This window comes from Dipodomys ordii, unplaced genomic scaffold (genome assembly GCF_000151885.1).
Source record: "Dipodomys ordii isolate 6190 unplaced genomic scaffold, Dord_2.0 Scaffold24, whole genome shotgun sequence".
Lineage (NCBI taxonomy): Eukaryota > Metazoa > Chordata > Mammalia > Rodentia > Heteromyidae > Dipodomys > Dipodomys ordii.
In genome coordinates, this window is record NW_012267240.1 from 1,317,486 (window position 1) to 1,339,180 (window position 21,695).

At 45.4% G+C, this 21,695-nt stretch overlaps 1 protein-coding gene across 1 annotated transcript in view; it reads left to right on the forward strand.

Moving 5' to 3' along the window:
• The window catches only part of Sipa1l2 (signal-induced proliferation-associated 1 like 2), a 67,568-nt gene that overhangs the window by 12,888 nt on the left and 32,985 nt on the right, over positions 1-21,695 (forward strand). The window contains exons 4-8 of the mRNA XM_013014547.1: positions 1,572-1,746; positions 2,906-3,009; positions 8,018-8,175; positions 9,809-10,385; positions 13,969-14,243. Coding sequence (XP_012870001.1) covers positions 1,572-1,746; positions 2,906-3,009; positions 8,018-8,175; positions 9,809-10,385; positions 13,969-14,243 — 1,289 coding nt within the window. The remainder of the gene's footprint in view (positions 1-1,571; positions 1,747-2,905; positions 3,010-8,017; positions 8,176-9,808; positions 10,386-13,968; positions 14,244-21,695) is intronic.

The window sequence follows — 21,695 nt, forward strand, 5'->3', positions numbered from 1 at the left end:
GTCCTGTCAGGGTCACACTGGCAAGTTTATGCACAGGGTGGGAGAATTAGACTCCAGCGGACCAGGACCTAGTCCTTAGGGATATCCTATGGGACATTTGTGGCTGTATCACTGATTCCAGTGGTCACCATCACCAGTGTCAGTGGTGACTGTGAAAGACCCTGCAGTGTCTCCTGAGCCATTCACAAGTGACCACTGGTTCTAACGAATTCATAGGAGGAACTTTCTTGTACTTAGTGTATGTTTGGAAATGATGGTCACTACTGAAGAAATACTTGGCTACAGCCATTAACACTGGGAACAAAGTATGGGACCTGCACATGGTCTCACAGTCTACTTAGGTCAGAACCATTGTCTTCAATGTGTTGATGGAGCCCCAGGGCCTAGGCTCTCTACACACCTGGCGCTAGTCAGCTTAGGAAGCTGTTTGCCTCAGGTTGTGAGCAGGGGCAGGTTTCTTCATGGTCCCCAGAGCACCCAGGACACAAAAGGCTTATGGAGGTCACCCTGGCAGGCTCTGAGCATCACACACCTCTTACACGACATGCTCTTGGGTCATGGAAGAGACCGAGCTCATTGTGTTGCTGCTCATGGAACTTAAGTATCATTTTGCCTTAGTATTCTGCCATAGTCAGATGCCTGTTTTTATTAGAGGCTATATGTGAGTGATAAAAATGAACAGTGGCATTATGGATTGATGTCTTTAAGGAGCTGTGATGACTGAGGATCTGTCAGTCTTTGAGGCTCAGATTACTTGCAGTGAGATGAAGAGCTCTGATTGCATGAGTGAGAAGTCATTGTTCCTTGTAAAATGAGAGCCTGTAAGTGAGATTCGGTTTCTCTCTCACCTGGGGAGGAACCCCTTCCTCCCAGCCTGGCATATCTACACAGCATGTCCCCAGCCAAGGTGGGCTTACTGCAGGAACTCTTCAGCTGCTACTAAGACCCTGTGTAGCACATTGTATCTTTAGCAGATGTTTTCTTTACAAGCTAGTAAGAAATGTGAGAAATGATTGTTATTGTACAACCAAAGTTACTTTTATGGAAACAAAACATTGTTCTGTTTATAGATGACATATATCACAATTTCCACAGGATTCTTGCTTTTATAGACCTTGATTTGATTTCTTTTTTTCTTTATAGTATTATATATTCTTATGCATGTTCAAATAGATTATAGAAGAAAAATGCACTAGAACCTGGGAGGGGAAACTTTTTTAAAGTCTGAGGCCTTGCCTTCTTAGTCACTTTGGAAGATATTTCCAGCCATTAGTGTAGCATATTAGATTAAATATGTACACAGTGGGCATAAGGAGATGCTTGTACTGGACTGTCTGCCTTTGCTGAAACCATGAAGCTCTGGCCATTATTCTCTTCCACAGGGTTTCTGCCTCCTCCAACTCCAACTGTGTGGGGCATGGGTTTGGTTCTGGTTTGTAACAGCCTGTGTGGGAACAATGCTTATGGGAACAGTTCAGACTTGCTTTTCTGGGAACGGAGTTCTAAACTTCTATACTTGTAATTTTGCTGAAAGTTAGTGTGTCTACTCTTAACATTCCTTCCCATTTCAGCTGAGCTTTCAGCACAAGATTGGAGTCCTTTACTGCAAAGCAGGCCAGAGCACAGAGGAGGAGATGTACAACAACGAGACTGCTGGACCAGCCTTTGACGAGTTCCTTGACCTGCTTGGCCAGAGAGTAAGGCTAAAAGGGTTCAGCAAGTACCGTGCCCAGCTGGACAATAAAAGTGAGCTCTGTGTGTGTGTGTGCATGTTTGTGTATATCTGCATACATGTGTGTATGTGTATACTGTGTGTATGTACTGTGTGCATGTGTCTATATGTATGTGTTTGCTCTGTATATATGTGTTCTGGGGTGGGGCAAGTGCACCTGTCTATGTATGTGTGTGCACTGCATACACTGTATGTGCACAAATCTGTTTATACTTGTGTGCACTGCATGTATTTGCATTGTGGGCGCTATGTGTGCATGTGTATGTGTACATATACAATATGGGACATAAGTCTCTGATGCTGGGCACAGGAGCACATTCTCCAGACCCAAGTGTGTCACATTCAGAACTAAAAAGGTCAGGCCTTTTCTTTGTAACTAGTAGATTCCTTCAGTGTCTTTCTTCATATCTCTGTGATCTGAGAGATGACATCATCCAGGGACTCTGCTGAATTCTGACCCTCCTAATGCAGAGGACGCCCAGGGGTATCAGTGTTTGAGGTCCTACCATACATAACGTAGATGGATTGTGAATTTGTCAAGAATTGTTCTGCTTTTCCAAAAGATGACTAACTAGCTCCATGGTGAGCAGAGTTCAAGAGTCGCCATTTCTTAATGTGTGCTGATGTGGAAGACTCAGTGAGAGTGCCGTCCGTTAACGTGCGGCGGGGCACTCCTGCATGTCGCTGATGAAAAAGGAACTTACTGTCTTCAAGGGAAGAACGTTTTAAAAAAATAGTTTCATCTTCATTCTCAAAGTCAGTCAACCCAGTTGCACATTCCTATGTTCTAGTGCCCCAAAATGACTACAGATAACTGACTGCTCATGTGAGGGTGCTGCCAGACTGTGGGCTACTCTACGCCCTTCTGATACTTGTGCCTAAAACCGCTGGCCGCTCTCCACCAGGCCAGCTCCACCAATGCTTCCTGAGTGGAGAGCAGAAGGGAGTGGCAGAGACCACGTGCTTAGCTGAAAATTCATGAGGAAGACAGAACAAGGATGTTGGATGGGAGCTGCTAGAAGCTGACTGTGGGGAATGCAGGACAGACCCTGTCCAGGCTCTGCTAGTTTGCAATTTGGTGTGATAGTCTCAACTCAAGCACCTTTTATAACTTTCTGTGTCAGAGCTCATATTCCAGACTTGCCTGACTTGCTTTGTCATCTTTATTTTCAGCTGATTCCACAGGAACGCACTCCCTGTACACCACATACAAAGACTATGAGCTCATGTTCCATGTGTCAACCCTGCTTCCGTACATGCCAAGCAACAGGCAGCAGGTACGTCCTCACAGCCTCCCACTCCCACTCGCAGTCTGCAGACAACAGTAGTGTTTTCTTGACTACACTGACCATCTCTTGCTCTCTTATCCATTGCAAATATTTAAGCCTTAATGTGAGTGTTGCTGTTCTTTCTTGTAAGGAAACACAATTCTGGGCTTACCTCTATTGCTTGCTGTACAGAATCTTAAGAGCAATGTGTCAGCTTCATTAATTACAAAAAGGACAGACCTAGGTTTCCTCATGTGGCTGAAAACTGACTTGCAAAAATACTACTTCTAGTTGCTAGTGATATTTTCTTCTGTCTTGATTGATTTCCTTTGTTTTAATTAGGTTGATTGACCTCAATGTGTTAACCCTTTTAGAGAAGAGAAACCATTACCTTCGAATGCTGTCTGTAAGAATGAAGAAAACTTGAACAATGTATAAAACATCATTGAGCAGTTAGCTGACTTTGGGGGTGTAGATAAAAAATGGGTGGAGCTGGTTGTTTTGCAAACCTTGCTAGAAGTGCTAGAAAGGCAGTGAGTGTCCAGTCTGCAAGACCGAGGACCCCTGGGCAGGAGCCACCTTCCCACCTCATGTGGAGTCCTGGGCTCTGCCAGTGAGCACAGAGGCACTGAGAGCAGAGCTGCCTGAGCTCTGCAGAGATCTGCTGCACAGTATATCTCCAGATGCTGCCTAGCTGCTCGTCTGATGGACTGAAGCACCAAGACCAGTTAATCTTTCTAGTAAATGAAACCTATTGTTTCAGATTCTTTTCCTGTTTCTTTTTTTTTAACACACACACATACACACACACACACACACACACACACACGGAATTCATGAATAGAGTCAAAATTTGCACTTTCTTCTCTCCAAAAAATGGGACCAGCCACCTCCCTCCCCTCCCCATCACTGTGTAAGCTGCACCTTAGATCTTACCTTACCACTGGGGTAAGAACTTGGGCCCCAACTGTTCAGATTCTTCACAAGAGGGAACGAAAGCTCCTCTGTTCCTTTTCTTCTTGTGGTGATGGCTAACTGGGTTTTATTATGTTCTGTCTAACACTCAACCCTGTGTCCTTCTTGGATTTTCTATTATGTTTTCTACTATCTTTTTTCCTACAGCCTTCAGAGTTGCTAGGTTCTATATCTCTGGTTTTGCATTACAGCCACTAGATCACCTATGTGTTTTGTGGAGTTTGGTTTGTTTGCTTTATAATACTGGGGCTTGATCTCAGGACCTCATGCATACTTCAACAGGCAGGCACAAATTTGTGTGTGCTTTAACAATGTTTGCTCTTTAAAAAAACTGATTTCCCACTATGCTGAACAGATTCAGTAGGCATTAAAGAGGCTGATTTAGACCAGGCCAGTTGTCCTGCTGTGAGCCCAACAGTCGTTAAGCTTTGGGAGGTGTGCTCAGACACGGAGAGGGTCTGCAGGCCATCAGAGTGAGCAGAGTGGGAATGAGGCCAGTCTTATCATGTTGGCGAGCTCTTATGGTACTTGAGCCACTGGACTCAGCTAGTCCAGCCTTCCTTTTGCACACAGCATCTCCAGAGTCTTGGAGTCCCTTACTGTTTCTGGAACTCAGAACTGACTCCTAGAGTGTTTTGTTCTGTGGCAGTTCTGTGGCCTGCCTATAACTGACCTTCACTATACATACAAAAGGCTAGAAAGTCTGGAGTTAGCATATTGGTGGGGCTCATCATAGTAGGTAGGTGTGTTAAATTTCCCAAGCTAGAGATCCAAAGAGAAGTTGCCATGTATCAACAACAAACGATGTGACCTAAAGACCTATCTAGTTAAAACGTTTGGCTTCTGACTTCAGGGGATTCCATGGTGGCAACTGTGAGAGGCTGGCGGATGGAGTGGGCTGGGACACAGAGTAAATCATTTGCTCTGATGCTTACCTCACTTACGTCCCGTGGGACAGTCTTTATTAACTCACCATCACAGATGAATCCTGTAAGGTGGTTCTCTTGGTAGCACTAAAGTATTGTCCCTAGCTACCTGTCTGGAAAGAAATTAGCCCGGGAGACATTATTCATTAATTCTCCAAACAATGCTTCCTGCCCCAGTGGGCTGTGTCTGCTCGAAGCCACCCTCCTCCCCTTCCCTTCCATCATAGAGCAGTGAGAAAAACACACAAATTAAATACTAAGGAAAACATTCATTTTTACAAGGCTCATGAAGTATCATGTTTGACAATTTTTTTTTGACTAATGTACCTGCTAACTTCCAGGATGTCTGATTTCTTTCATCTCTAAACTGGAGAATGCTGTGAAAGGACAGGGCTTGTTTCCTCATTTCTCCTTTGAAGAGCTTCAGAGTTTACTCTTATTACTCCATTGGCTTATAACCCCTGCCACCACTTTACACATTTTCTTGCATTGATGTGCACTGATAGAACCATGATCATATTCTCTAGACTTTAAAAACATTTGTGGATCCATTTTACAAAGGAAAGAGCTTATGTTCAGAAAAGGACAGAGGCAGTGGGCTTGTTGCCAGAGTAACTAGACACAAGTTCTCTTAACCTGTGTTCTACATATTCCTGTGATGAAGTGTAAAATAGTCCTCCGGGGAGGGATGATGGCAAGCACATATGTACAGTAAGCCATTGGGGTGACCACAGATACAGGGCACGTGGCCATGGCCATGACACAGTGGGCACAGCCACGGAGCACCAGACGTAGCCATGGAGCATGCGGAGCTGAGGGGCACTGGGTAAGTTCTGCCCTCTACATGTTAATGGAAAGCCCTCAGGCACAGAGGCACAGCACAGCGATCACTTCAGGAGGAGGTGGTGCAATACAGAGCCCTTTCCTGGCTTCTGCCCCTGAGCCGTCTCCTTGTCACCGAGTGGTGTGCAGTATGGGCCACTGTCCTGTGAGCTACACATGGACTATGACTTCATTTCAATTAATGGAGAGAGAAGAAAGAATTCTTCTTTTTGCCTAGTACATAGGATTAGGCAATCAGTTTTTAACTTAAATACTCATTTGTATGCTATATTTTACTTAGGCTAGGAATGTTTTTTAAAGCTGTAGATTAAGACAAGGCGGTTCATTGGTTCTGTATTCCAGTATAGTGATGTTTGTAGCTATACCTGAGATAAAATGAGAATCTCCACAACACAAATCAGTGATTGCACTGGCCTGCAGAGAACTCTGAGGGAGCAAGCTACATAAATCACAACTGAGGGACTAGCAATGAAATCCTTTTTGTATCTGGGTTGAAAAGGTTTTTAAAGTTGAACTTGATGCTCTTTACAGTGAAATACACTCTGTAGGTGCCAAATAAACTCAAGGTGAGGTCACTGCCTTTGTGGTTGCTGGTAAAAGAGTGTACTGCACTAGCATAAGGCTCCTGGGAGGAGGATCACAGTGTTGAGTACCATTCTGTGACCTTGCTTGTGTCCGCATACAGAGTTCCTCACCTATTAATGCGTTAGCCTGTGTTCACAGAGAGGCGGTGATCACAACTTTCTGTGTGTTTCCTAGCTCAGTAAAGTAGATTTACATGGCTTATATATTTGTTTATCAAATGCGCACTTGGGTGCCTGTTCTCCGACAGGCTTACCAGTAGAAGCCTGGAAACCAGGTCAGCAGGACATGTCCCTCACTATTCTCAGGGAGGCTGGGACCCAATATAGGAGAAGTGAGAGAGTACAGCCCCTAGGGAAGAATCAGGCCTTGTATGCAGAGAGCCACAGTGTGGTTCCACTGGCCTGTGAATCTACTTGTCATTGCTCTGACAAAATACCTGGGAAAGTCAACCTAGAGAAGGAGAGGTTGATTTGGCTTGTATTTCAGAAATTTCTGTCCATGGTCAGTTGTGGTGAGGTGGAAGGACATAGTGAAGGGAGGCTGCTTGCCTCACAGCAGCCATGCAGGGAGAGGGGCAGAGAGACCCACCAGACATAGTCCTGGCTGACCTGTACCCTCCAACCAGGTTCTACCTCCTGAAATTCCTCCACTTCAGTAATGCTCAATCAATCATTGGATGAAACCTCTGATGAGTCCCTCCCAGGCCCCTCCCACTCCAGGGCCCCAATCCAGTCAGCCCTCATGCCCCTCCCACTCCTGCAAGTGCCTTCAACACAGGGTCTTTTAGTGGCCATTTCACACCCAATTTACAGCATCAGGGAAGAGCGGAAATTTCTTCAGGATCCTTCTCTCCTGTAGATGTGCAGTTTCTGAGATTATACAGGATGGGATTTTCTGGCTACCAAGCTAGTCTAATTCTGTGCTTCTAGATAGCATTAGGTAAACAAATGAAGAGAGGAAGGGGAAGAGAATGTAGTCATAAAATTCAATGCATATCCTACAAAATTAAGAAAATTGAGGGAAGGGGATCGTAAGGGTGTGGGGGAATTGGTGAAAGGGTTGACATTGATCAAGATGCATAGCATTCATAAACTGCTTCCCTGAATGGCAGCTTTTTCCTACAGGTGTTTAAAGATAACAAAAAAAGCCAAGTTTCAGTCATTAGTTTTGATACGTTAGCCACCAGAGATGGTTTGCAGTTTTGTTTGAGAAGTGCCCATCAGTCAGGGCTGCTATGCCAGCCGAGGCCTGCGTGCAGCCGTGCAGACTCTTCAGCAGATGCACCCTCCCCCACATCACTCACATCTTCAGGTTAAAGTGAATGTGCTGTTTTAAGATCAGAGGAAATAGACACAGAAAATTAGGAATAAACTTGAGTATTTAGGATTTGCTTTGTCTCACGCACACAACCCGCTTCGCTGTATCTATGCCACCTTGAGCTCTCGCTTCCTGGGACCAGCTCTGATTTTCCTCATCTCTGTCTCATTGGGTAATGAGAGCTCCTGTGTGTTCTTTTTTTTTTTGTCAGTCATGGGCTTGAACTCTGGGCCTGGGCGCTGTCCCTCGGCTCTTTAGCTCAAGGCTAGCGCTCTACCACTTGAGCCACAGCACCACTTCCTCCTATGTGTTCTTGTGGGTTGTGTTGAAGGAGGTTTGCTCACCACTGTGCATTCATGTCCTTCCTGCAGCTTCTACGGAAGAGGCACATTGGGAATGACATCGTCACCATCGTCTTCCAGGAGCCTGGGGCGCTTCCCTTCACGCCCAAGAACATCCGCTCCCACTTTCAGCATGTCTTTGTCATAGTAAAAGTGCACAACCCCTGCACGGAGAATGTATGCTACAGGTGAGCCCACTGCTTCTCTGTCCCTCCCCAGCAGGCCTCTGGACACATCTTCAGCTTGGGGTTATTTGTCCACACCTGCAGACTTACTATTTCCCACTCTCTCTCTCTGCTAACTGTTCTGTCCCCCTGTAAAAGAGAAAGAGAGGACTGGTCACTTCAAAGGGTAGATAGTGCTTTCCCTCAGCTTCCTGAAAAACTCCACCTTGCCAGGCCCCTACAATATGTTGGTTCTGGCCTCTGGGCTATGTTATGCGGCCATTAAGTTTGCCTCTCCTTGAGTACATGAGTCCTTCAAGCCTTCCCCACCCTGCTAAGACCAGGAAGCCATCCTTGCTTTGGTGACCTGGATCTGAAGTCTTGTGTGTGACTTGGCTCCTGAGTACATCCTGACCAGGCTTCTTTAGCTCTTGGCCTGGTCTTGGGCTCGGAGCTGTACATGTTGGCAGGTATGCACTTGCCATCATAGTTTGAATCCAGCTCTCTGGTTGGCCTAGACAGGTACTTCGTTTTTCTTATCCTTCCTAAAATTGAGAATTATATGTCTCTACTTTATGATGTGGTTACACAGAAGACATAGCTTACATGGAAACAAACCAGGAGAGTTTCTGGCATTTGCCCTAAGTTGTTTTTGTTTTATGCTTTCAAAGCAGTCATTGCTAATTGAGCCAACTAGGATCAGGCCACACATGCCCAGAGTGTTTGTGGAGAATGCAGACCTGTAAACCTGCAGAGCTCTGTCCACAGGCAGGAAGACCAGTCTATGCTTCAGACATTGCTAGCCTGCACCTAGCCCATCTGAAAAGAGCAGACTGAAAACCACTAACCACTGGACCACTTTGGCCTCCTAGTTGTTTATCAGCCAAACAGGGTCCTGACCTGCTATGCATTGCCTACTGAAATAGGCCTAGAAGTAGACATGAGGCCACATTTTCCTTGCATGGGGTTCTTACGTATCTCTATGCTTAGGATATTGGCCCAAGTGCTCAAACCTACTTTAAGAAAATCATAGCCTATGTTCTGTACAAGCACTGTGCCTAATAGACAGTCCTGGTGCAAACATAGTAAGCTAGCTGCTTCTGAGATCTTACCCCACAGGCGTGTACCTATACAGAATGTTCTAAAATGCACCTTCCTCATAGATTGGAAACCTACACCTAAAGTTTATTGTATTTGGTACTATTGTTTTTTGGCTTCCTACTGTTTTTAGGTCAAAACAAGTATTTTTAATTATTTTCTATCTTTATGGCTATATCATGAGCTCATTAGCAAAACGCAAAATGTGAAGGTCATAACTTATTCTCATTTAAAGTTTTCTGGTTCTAATTAAATTGCTACTGAAAGAATGTATGTTAAAACCAGCATATATCTGCCACAGAATAAAGAGTGCAGTGCTTTATCTTTGCCATGGCAGAAGACAGCATATGCAGTCCTTCCGAGCGGGCCAGTGGCTTGTGAGGAACCACACTGGTTGTGAGATACACGTGAAAGTAGTGCCTCAGCTATTGTCTCTCACCTGCACCCACCAGGCCTGAGGCTGGAGAACAGCCCTACAAGTTCACTGGTCATCTTGACACTGGGCCTTTGGAAGGGGAATGTTGCTCCTCTCATCTTCTTGTCCTGTTTTCTTCCTCAGTGTTGGAGTTTCCAGATCAAAGGATGTGCCATCATTTGGCCCCCCAATCCCTAAAGGTGTGACTTTTCCAAAGTCAGCAGTGTTTCGGGACTTCCTTCTAGCCAAAGTAATCAATGCAGAAAATGCAGCCCATAAATCAGAAAAATTCCGAGCAATGGCCACCCGAACCAGACAGGAGTACTTGAAGGACCTGGCTGAGAACTTTGTCACAACTGCCACAGTAGACAGCTCCGCAAAATTCAGCTTCATCACTCTGGGCGCAAAGAAGAAGGAAAGGGTGAAGCCCAGGAAGGATGCCCATCTGTTCAGCATTGGGGCCATTATGTGGCACGTGGTAGCCCGGGACTTTGGCCAGTCTGCAGACATCGAGTGCCTTCTGGGGATTTCTAACGAGTTCATCATGCTGATAGAAAAGGACTCCAAGAACGTGGTCTTCAACTGTTCCAGCAGGGATGTTATTGGGTGGACATCTGGACTAGTGAGTATCAAGGTGTTCTACGAGAGGGGAGAGTGTATCCTGCTGTCTTCAGTGGACAACCGTGCAGAAGACATACGAGAAATTGTCCAGCGACTAGTCGTAAGTACCTGGTCTGTGTCTTCCACCATCCTCATGTTTCACTCCCAGATTCCCAGTAGGTGCCATTGGGGACACTCTTCTATATTTGCAATGCATGGGGAATCACCTGCTGCTTCCAAGGTGTAGAGTCTGTGGGAGTCACTGAGCACCTGTCCTAAAGTGATTAAAAAATTGCTCCAACTTTGAAAAGAACACTGAGATGTATTTACTGTCATGTGAAGGAGAGCCAGAAGTGTGTGAGTGTTCTCCCTGTCTGTGTTCACTGACCTGACACACCTGCCCAGGTAACCGGTGGATAGAGTCTCTGCCCATCTGAATGTCCGGATCTCTGTGCACTGCCCACACTACGTGTTTACACAGGGCAGTTCTTTCATTGCTAACCAGATCAAATGATATTAATCTCCCTGCCACGGATTCTAAGGATATTTTGCAGAAATAGCCATTTAGTTGAAACAATTTAAAGTACAAGAAATCCAACTTAAAAGAGGTTTTTTGTTTTGTTTTTTTGGGTCCGGTCATGGTGCCTGAACTCTGGGCCTGGGCGCTGTCTCTCAGCTCTTCACCTCAAGGCTAGCGCTCTACCACTTGAACCACACCGCCACTTCTGGCTTTTTTCTTTTTGCTTATGTAGTGCTGAGGAATCGAACCCAGGGCCTCATGTATGCAAAGCAAGCATTCTACCACTGAGCCACCTTCCCAGCCCCTTGGTTTTTTTTTTAGATGTGATTTTTAGTCCAAAACTCCAACATTGATCTCCCTGGTTTTAACAGACATATTCCTGCTCCTGATTTTTACAAAGCAAAATTTAGATTTTAGTTTGAGTATATGCAGTAGAAGCAGCATGAATATATCCAGCTATTTCAAGTTTTTAACTATTTGATATAAGAAGGTGATATAAGACGAAAACATGCTTTGACTATAAAATGTCTCCTTTGTACTTCAAGGAGGATGTATTATTATTTTAATTAGAAAATATTTAGTCACTATGAATCATTTTAAAAGGAGAAATTACACACCCATTCTGGTCCCATTTCCTCCCACTGTTAGAAATCTCCCATCTGTTATTAGAAGATGCTGTTTTATTAAAATCAGTGTCTTGTCAGCCCTGGGGAGACAGTCTCCTTCTTGAATGAAACTATCCACAGTAAAGGACCAGTCAGCATGTGCAGACTAAGCTGTGAGTGCAGGCGGGCAGGGTCTGAGGTGTCAAGGATTCCTGTGAACCTCGGGCTGCCCTGAGGTTTGGGTGATTTTAGATTTCTTTATTTTAGCACATCCACTGCATAACCACAGTTGTCCTTCTGAAAATGCAACATATATGCTACTTCTCTGACCACCAAAACACGCCTGCCATAGATGTTCACACCTAGGTTTATTTGCTTTCTACTCCGTGGGCCCACCCTGCCCTGGCCCTGATTGCCTAAGCTGCCAGAGGTCAAGAATAAACCCTACTCCAGCGGAGGGTGACTCATAACCTGACACACTGGAAACAAACCACCCCACACATGAAGGGAGAGGAACAAAGGACTAGAGCAGTGTGGCAGCAATGACCCCCATAGAGGATGCACAGAGATCTGGCAGTTGCCTTCTATGTCCATGTAGATAAGACTCAGGGAAGGACAACTGAAGGGCCCCCCTGGGGTCCACCTGAGTCCACGAGGCCCCACTCAAAGAGCTGTGCTCTTCAACCATGGTGAATTTCTTAATAATTCTTGAATCAGGCCCCTGCATTTTATTGTGCACCAAGACCTGTGAATGTGTTCTATACAGTCCTGGGCACAAGAACAGGAAGGAGACTGCTTCCAGTGGTAACAGGATCTCCAGAAAGATGGAGAGCATCCCTTTCAGACTTGTAGGCTGTTAAGAAACAAAGAATGATACATAAAACTGAAGTAGAAGAGGCAGCAGGTGGGCAATTGGAAGAGGTCAGAAGAGGCAGAGCCAGAAGGACTCAGAAACAGCCAATGATGGCTGTTGTAATATGTGAATGTTAAATCTCACCTGACAATCTCATTGACATTTGAAAGAAGAAAAAAAAGCAGGATACATTGTGAAGATGTCATCTTTTGGTAGGATTGTGTCAAACAAAATTGAAAAAGAAGTGAGGGAAAGCTTCATCCGTGCTTTACATACTTTGAAAGTGCTTTTTCAGCAGTGTTTTTTTTACAGTTCATAACTTGGAAAATGTGAATGTTTTCAAAACTTTATATTCCCAACTAACACTTGTAGTCCCTTCTTTCATTCTGCTGCATCCAGAATGTCATGCTTCTCTGAGAGAAGCAATCATTATGTGGCTTTGGGTTACCATGGAAACAGGATGCTGATGGGGGCAGCCATTCGCGCCCCACAGCTGTCCTCACAGCCCAGGGCTCATTAAACAGGTATCTGTGTGTTCAGAGCATGGTTCATAGAAGGGGAGCATTTATTAAACTGAAACTTCTATCCCGCCCCAGGCCTTTGGAGATGGGCTATGATACCTCCCAGCTTGAAATTTCCCTCAGAAAAGTGATGTCAGAGTCCTCAAACGGTGTTTAATGAGCCATGTTTTCCTTTCATGGCGTTGCACTTAGCGCTTAGTCAGCGCCTCTGAGGGCTACGTGGTCTAATTACTGAGCTTGGAGCCCCAGGAGGGTGAAACCAGCTCTCCTCTCATGCTCTGCCCGGGGCACTGCACAGACTCCTACTCTTCAGGATGCACACTGGAGCTGCTTTTTCCTGGGGTTGTCTTTGGCCCCTGGAGATAGGCAGGAGCGGGAGAGACTGCAGAGCAGGGAGAGATCACAAAAGGGGGAAAGATGACAGAGGAGGGACAGATGGCAGAGGGGGAGAGGAGATAGAGGGGGAGGGGTACCAGAAGAGAGGGTGAGGGGGAGAGGTGACAGAGGGGGAGAGGTGGCTGCAGGCACAGGTGCACCCACTGTCACTGCACACTCTGGCCTGTTTAGTGCCCCATTAACAGAGGGCCATGCTCCTGGCTAGTAGTACAGGCAGTCCCTTCAGAAGAGAGGCTTGAGGGACAGAGCAGGATGTGGGCAGGCAGGGTGCTACACAGAGAGCCTTGGCAGCTTGGCCATCTGACCTCGCTGGGCTCCTGCCTGAGTCCAGAAGCGACTTGGAGAAAGCACTTTGGGCCCCATTATTTTTTAAGTGAAATAAAATTGTCCACTTGGTTTTAGTGTTTGATGGTTGAGACTTACATGGTCTTGAAAGTGTTTTAAACATTCTCTCCACTGCTGTAATCTGAAGTGACATTTACATCAGCTTACCAAAGAAGGAAGCAGAGGGAGTAAAGCTAAGAAGGTCCCAGGCAGAAGTGTTCAAGCAAGGGCAGGACTCACATGAGGAATCTGAGCCTTTGGGGAATGGAGCCAGCGTGGTGCTTTGGTTAACTCCCTTGCACCTACTGCCCAGTCCCCTGTGGCAGGCCCCAGATTTAAGTGTCCCTGACTTGCTACCTTGGCAGTCAGCTGGCCTGGTGCACCCAGGGGAGAGCTGGGGTGAGTCCGTCTGTGTCTCAGGCAGTCTCCAGAGCAGCAGCTAAGGCCTGAGCATGAGGGCATCTCACCATCTGCTTTCCCCATAGATTGTGACGAGAGGCTGTGAGACTGTGGAAATGACCCTGCGGAGGAATGGGCTGGGCCAGCTCGGCTTCCATGTGAACTTCGAGGGCATTGTGGCTGATGTGGAGCCCTTTGGCTTTGCCTGGAAAGCAGGCCTGCGCCAGGGCAGCCGCCTCGTAGAGATCTGCAAAGTGGCCGTGGCCACACTGACCCACGAGCAGATGATAGACCTGCTGCGGACTTCCGTGACTGTCAAGGTGGTCATCATCCAGCCCCACGATGACGGCTCACCTCGGAGGTAAGCACAGGGAAGCTGGGAAGGAGTAGCAGACTCTCAGAAGGGGTGGTCAGACCCTCTGCCCATGTGACCTAGCGTCAGCCATTGGAAAACGGTGGAGAAAGGTTGGAAAGCTGGTTACTATGTGGTAAGTGACAAGTTCTAACCTTGGTAAGACACCAGCTTTCTAAAGTTAGAGAAAGTATGGACCACAGGGAAGGAATGACACCAGCTGGCTGTCTCAGCCCAGAGACTTGTGCCTGCAAGGAGACAGCTGCAGCACAGCACAGCCTTCAAGCTACACCACTCTGCACAGTCACTTCTTTCTGTACCAGGAAGTCAGCCATGAGTAACAACACACTCAAGGCTCCCTATGTCTAAAGAAGTGGTGTCAGCTCCTACTCATTCAAGGTGTTAGCAACAGGCTTGTTTCTCACAATGGAAAGCAGTCCTGTTCTGTTGCTAACGAAAAATAATAATGCTCAGCATCAAGAAAGTGCTAGGCCAGAGATGAGGGGTGAGGGTTAAGAGCATGCCACCCTGTACACAGGGCCATGTGGGCCGAAGTCCCACGGTAAAATCCCCAGCTTGCCCTTTGCCTCTCCCAGGGGGTTCCTGCAGGTAGCCTCCAGAATGCTGGCTTTGCAAGAGTGAGAGTGGCTAGGTGTCTCAGCCTGGCTGTGTGGCCCTGGCAACTCCTGTGTTCTCTCAAAGCCCCCTTCACCATCTGGAAGACGGGGCCAGGGTGCTGCCTACTTCTTGCAGTTTTTATGTTGAATAAGATGATGTCATAAGTACTTAGACCCTTCCAGCGGAATCAGGGCTCCCTTCGTAGTTTAGAGAAAAGAAAACTCTAAGATAACCATTTCAATTTCCTTCACATTAAAGAGGAAATTCTTCCCATCAACTGTGGACCTACTTTCTGGCTTCCATGCCATGCTTGTCCTTCCTCTCTCTCCCCCTTCCTCTAGCCGGTGCTGTCCAGGGGCTCATTCATGCTCTACATCCGAGCCTGAGCCATGTATGGCTGTCCTGTACTTGCAACAATAGCTGCTTTTCATTTTCATTTTTATATTTAATTAACCACTTATAGATAGTGGCTTCTCTAGTGGATGGGTCAGCTCTAAACCATGATCTCTTAAAAAAAAAAAAAACAAGCTAGGGCTAAGCACTGGTGGTCCATGCCTATTATCCTAGCTACTCAGGAGGCCGAGATCTAAGGATCTTAGCTCAAAGCCAGCCTGGTCAAGAAAGTCCATGGAACTCTTATGTCTAGTTAACCACCAGAAAACCAGAAGTGGAGCTGTGACTCAAAGTAGTAGAGTGCTAGCCTTGAGTAAAAGAGCCCAGGATCAGCACCCAGGCCCTGAGTTCAAGTCCCAAGACCAACAACAAGAGTGAGTCATATATTATCTTGGTCCATGGGTAACACGCAAAATTTCTCAAAAGCCTCTTCTATTATTAATCTACCACTTAAATTACCATTATCAAAAGAAAGCCACTCTGGGCTTGACTTGTCTTGTTTTGCTTTGAGCTTGTGTTGGCTTTTTCAGTGAGTCCCAGGTTTTGTGTCTGCTGGGGAAGCCTTCTACCACTGTGCTACACTCCAGCCACAACCTGATGGTCATGGCCATGTGTCCTGTATTTGTCCAATGTGATTATCAGTGCAGCTTAGTTAACAGGCTGACCTGCCATTGAGTTCATTCTTGTGTCTGACTCTGCCCTGTGAAATCCTTCACTCTCAGTATTGTATGGATCACACTTAGCACTTAGTACAAAGAAGATGAAGATGAAAAAAATGCTTGGCTTAAATGAGACTTGAAATAACTAAAAACAATTATTTTATGCCTTAGAAGCTCAAAGGCTGTGTAAGTGAAAAATCTTTCACAGTGAATTTTAAGCCAGCTACTAGAAATGTTTATGGATAGTAAGGTTCTTCTTCCATGCTAGAAACATAGATGTATGACTGTTGAGAATCAAGTCTTGTCTATAATATAGTCTGATAACTTTGCAGTTGAGAAAAGTGTTTCCAGGTCCTTCCTTTGGGTTAAAAAGAACATTCATTACTTGCCTGTTTTTTTAGGTTTGGTCTACTGATGTTCAATAAGAAATTCTCTATGTACTCAATAGATCTGGGTAATACAAATAATTAGGTTACCATTTTGTCTGGCATTTAGAATATGTAATGTAAAGGAATAGAATTTCTAAAGAATTTCCAAAAATAAATAAAAAGTACAGTGTGAAAGTTCTGGGTATTACCTTTTTTGGAAAACCTATTTTCCTTCCTAAAGAGAAAGGAAGCCATTTACCTGTCTTTATACATAATTATTTGTTTCATATGTATACATTATTGAAAATAGCCAAGTGTATTTACTTAGCGATTTCACCTCTATTTCTTAAAACTCTCATTAATGTCATCCCCTGAGTTACATGGGATTTCCCCTCCCAGTCTTCCAGATTCTAACCTAGCCAGCAGGGCTGTTTGGTGTGCCATAAAGGTCTTTAATCTTCCATGTATTGTTTAAAAGTCCTTCAGCTTAGTGTCATGGGATTTGCTATGAATCTAAATTTTTTAATTTCTTCAGTCCATGTTTGTGTTAGTCCTAGGTGTGATTTCTACCAGTGACTGTAGGCCTGGCACTGCTGCTGTGGTCAGAGCCTTCACAGAAACAGGTCCCCTGCAGCCCAGCCCTGGGCTGCAGCCTCAGTACGCAGAGAGGTATTTTTATTCACAGCCAGGTCCGTAGCAGTGGCACACTTTCTGAGGCTTTTGTTTTATGGTTTCTCTTTCTGCCTTCTGGAGAGGAACCCAGGCCTCAGGAATGCTAGACAAGCACCCTACCACTGAGCACCATAGTTAGGCCTCAGGAAACGGTGAAGTAGGCTAATAGGGGAAATGGGTAGCTCTTAATTCCCACAATGGGGAACAAAACTTTAAAGGAATCTTATTTAATTACAGTAGTTCTATAGCAATGCATACAAGGACCTGGGTCAAGCTAAAGCCACATATTTGATTTGTGATATGGAAAATTACCTCCATCTTATCTCATAAATTGCCTTTTAATTATCAGGGAGGGAGGAAAGTTCATTTTAAATGACCAGGTATTTGCATTTGTGTGTATATATGGTTTTTTCCCTATGAAGTTGGACTTCATATAATTACAGAGGATTAAAAAACAAGGTATTTTAACTTTCATAAATACTGTGGAAAAACATTTCTCTTTATTTTTACATTTATCAACTTGGTATTCGTCTTGCAGTGAGGAAATAATTTGACTTGGAGCCCCTCTTCTCCACCAGCAGCCCAAGAAGCCTCTCACATACTAGCTAGTTTCTGGTTTTCCTGACCCTGGTTATAACTCAGATGCTGCTGCATTAAGTGAAGCCTGTCTGAGGGAAATTATTTATGGCACAACAAAAACACACATTTTGAAATCCCCTTCTTTTCCAGCTCAGGGCAAGACCTGTCCAGCTGTTCCAAGCTTGAAAGGAAGTCAGAGCCATTTTTAGCCTTTCTGGGAGGAGTTCCAGGGAGCACCAGGCTGGGAGGACCCCTGGGAATGCTTATTAAAGGGACCCCTGCTGGGGATGGAAGCCTAAGTGAATGTGTGCAGGCTGGCAGTGAGTGGCTGGGCAGCTTGGGAATTGCACTCTTCAGATGGAAATGAACTTCTGAAGGGTAGAGGAGGCCACCGAGCAGCCCTCTCTGTGGCAGGCAGGAAGAGGAGTTGTGCTGCCTCTCACCCAAGGTGCTTAATTAAGATCTCAGTTCTGCCAGGGGTAGCTCAGCCTTCAGCCCCAGAGGTGGCTGACATTAAGAGGCTGGTAACTAAAGGAAGTAACAGCTCATCAGAATTATGCATGAGCCATTCCACAATGCTAGTGAGTTTAGAAATACGTCCAATAAAAATGGAAATGAAATTCCTTGCTGTGGTGCATCTGTTTTCTGTGATTTTTCATGCTTCGTTGACGTATTACCCAAGATATATTTTACTATATAATGCAAAACCATGGACATTTCCTTAGGTGGTCCTAAGTCTAAATGGGTGCCTTCTCATCATTGTGTAAAATTAACTATGTTCTTGTTGACTGTTTCCTGACTGCTCAATGCCCTCCGGTACACAAGAAGGATGTAGAAATAGCAATAGGAAGGAAAACTGATGGAATCCTGCCAGATTGCAGCTGTGTTGGGGGTGGGGGGAGTAATGGTGAGTTGAAATCTAGACTCAATTGAGTTTTTAGATTAGAATTTTCCAGCTAACTTGTATGGATAATAGGGAAATGACATTCTGATACTATTTTACAGAATTTTTGGTAATGAATTTTCACATAAAGCATGGAAATGATATGGTTTTACTTTTGAGACTACTTTTATGATGGCTGTTCTGTGTCTTCAGTCCAGTTCTGCCAGCACATGGCTCAGGTATTCCGGCCCTGCAGTGGACTCCCTGACTCAGTTTACTTTTTAATCCATCAGTTACTTGGAAATTGGCCTGCTTACTGAGGTCATGAGCAGGACAGGCATGATTTTTACTTCTCTGGGTTTCTTGTAGTCTATCCAACATTCAAAACAGAGTTTCTTACTCACATCTTGGGTACTTGAAACCTATTTTCTGAAACTCATATAACAGTTTATTGCTTGACCATAAAGATCTCAAACTAGTGCCTAAGATGTGGTTGCCTTCTCCCATTAACCCTCTTACTCTACTGCCCATGTTCCAACTCCATCCCTCTGTACTCTACTGCCCGTGCCCCAACTCTCCCTCTGCACTCTACTGCCCGTGTTCCACTCGGTACTGTACTCTACTGCCCGTGCTCCAACTCCATCCCTCTGCACTCTATTGCCCGTGCTCCACTCTACCTGCACTCTACTGCCCCTGCTTTTCCATACTTTACATTGGGACGGTTATCACCTCTAGCAGGAAAGCAGAGGGTGGCCTGCAGCAGAAGCCATAGGCCATTTCCTCATGGACACACACTCACCAGAAATCAAGCATCAAATAGGTAAGACTGGAATCTTCTCTGTATGATACCATATTATTTAAGTACAGTAAAACTTTATTCCTGCTTTCAAGCTTTTGAAGAAAAGCAAAAGGTAGTGGTTGGTTTCAGCAAGAACCTTCCAAGCCTTTGTAACTCTGGAGATAGAGCATTCACCCTGAGCCTAGCCAGGAGGGAAGAGAGGCTGCTGATGGCTTCACTTTCCATATCTCAGGACACTCAGACTTTCCCCCAAGGCCTGGGTCAGGTGGCTTTGTGAACTAAGTGTCTTTTCCTCTACTGTCTAGTTATGTCTCTCTTGCTATCTGTGAATTAATAAGGAAGTCTGTTGAGACATGAATTGCTATTTCGTGTCGTGCCAGGTTCAGGTCTAGCTTGCCGTCATCTTTACAGAGAGTTCTGCTACATGGTTGTATCCAGCAGAAAACTTTAGGCTTTCTGGGTACCAGAGCAAGTCTTTGGCTGAGTACACGGGCATGGGTTAACCCATCAACCTATGAGAGGGTTTGGAAAGCGTCTGATTGAAATACCAGGGATTAGTTCAATCCCAAGGACTGTGAAGGAGTTCTTTTATAAAATGCATGGTACTGAAAAATATGATAATTCACTTTATTTTTTTTTACTTTATTAATTCTGAGATTCTCTTGGAAATGATGACATAACATGAGGTACATTAACTATTTCTTGGTAGCTTTCTAAAACAAATGACCATGTGTTTTGGCAAGCGCACTGGCCTTGGAGTCCAAAGGACTGTATTCTAGTTATTTCTAGCGTTCTTTCCCCTGACCCTCCTTGACCTTTTGTCCTAACAGTGGAGATTTTCTTCCTACTTTCTCATGTGGGAGACTAGGTGCTGCTTGAGGCAGGTCTAGAGGAAAGAGCCTTGTAGCCTGCACCACTTGTGGTGATAGGTTCCAGTGAGGATCAGGCAGCGCAGCACCCTGTGCAGTTTTTCGTCTGGGGACCCCAGTTAAGTTTGGGTGATTAAGCATAGCCTGTGATTTACCTGGTTCTGTTAATTTGCTCAGTCAGCTGACTTTTTTCTTTACTTGTAGCAGTATGCATTCCTCCTTTGAACTTGCTCAGTTCTCCGGGTGTTTCCTCCTTTCTTTTTAAGTAGATTAATACAAAGTAGTAAGTCCTACTTTTGCATAAGATGAAAAGAATAAGATAATAATGACAAGTCCTTCTATAATTAATACCAATAAAGGAAAATTTACAGCTCTGAAGCTTCTTAAGTTTTTAAGTTACCCCAGGTTACCCTACTCCAGACAGGTCAGCAGCGCCCCTACCCCAGGTGTCTGAGTGGTGGATGTAAATGGAGGCTCTTCCCAGACGCAGAAGTGCCACTGGAGGGAATGGGTACTTGATGCCCTGGTGAGGACCTTCCTGGGTCTCTGGCAATACTGTGCATGGCAACCTAGTGTAGGTATCTGCCGGCTGTGAGTCAGAGGGAACCCCATGTACTGCTGGATGTGCCCCCAAACAGGAAGGAGGGCAATCCCACCCCTCAGGGAGTGGAGAAGGAGGGGGGGAGAGCAGGGGGCATGTCCAGGAGTGCAGCAGCAGTCAGTTTACGCCTGTCCTTTGTGCAGGATGAAGTCATCAGGGCCGTCTATGGTGGTGAGTTCAGTGAGACAGACGTACTATGAGCTCCTGGGAGATTCCAGCCCATGAGTGCAACATTTGCAGCTAGTACCTCATGAATGACCTGCTGGGTCTGTGCAGTGCTAAGAGACGAGCACCCAAAGTTTCTGCCTGCATAAGAAGTGTTAAGATTGTGTTCCTTTTAACTGAAAGCTGAGTTCTGTTGACCCCTACATAGCATGGTGATCAGCCATGAAATTGATGATGGGTGTGGTGTTGGTTGCCAGGCAGAGAGGAAGTCAATGTCCACATTTGCAGGGATTGCATCTTTTTTCCCCACTGTCAGAAAATTGAAAAATGTGTCCCCCTCCCTTGATTCAGTGTGGAAAGGAAACCAGGCGTGTGTCCTTGACACATGTGATTTTGTACTGTACAGGAAAACAGCATGTCTTTTCTTGATACATGTTTCTGTTCCACACAAGATTGGCAGCTAGTTTTTTCAGTACTATCTTCTATGAGGTCTTATCCATCTGTCGGGGTCTCTGCTGGCCTCCCTTGCTGGTCAGCAGTACTTGTCATGTGTCCTCTATAACAGGGTGTTCGTGAGAGGAACGAGGTATTCTGCCTGGAGTTCCATGTGAGTGCCAGCCAGGGAGAGGGTGGTACCCAGTAGGTTTATCTCTGCAGACCTCAGAGCCACTCTACAGGCCATGAGCAGTTCTGACACCACTGCCCACACCTCTAAAACCCGGTTCTATCCTTAGAAGCTTCTTGTAGATATGGAGAACAGACTTTGCAAATTGGGTCTGGGGTTTTCAGTGGCATTGGTGTCTTACTGTTGAAGAAAAGCAGATTCCAGCTCCTCTGAGCACTGCTGGCAGAGTG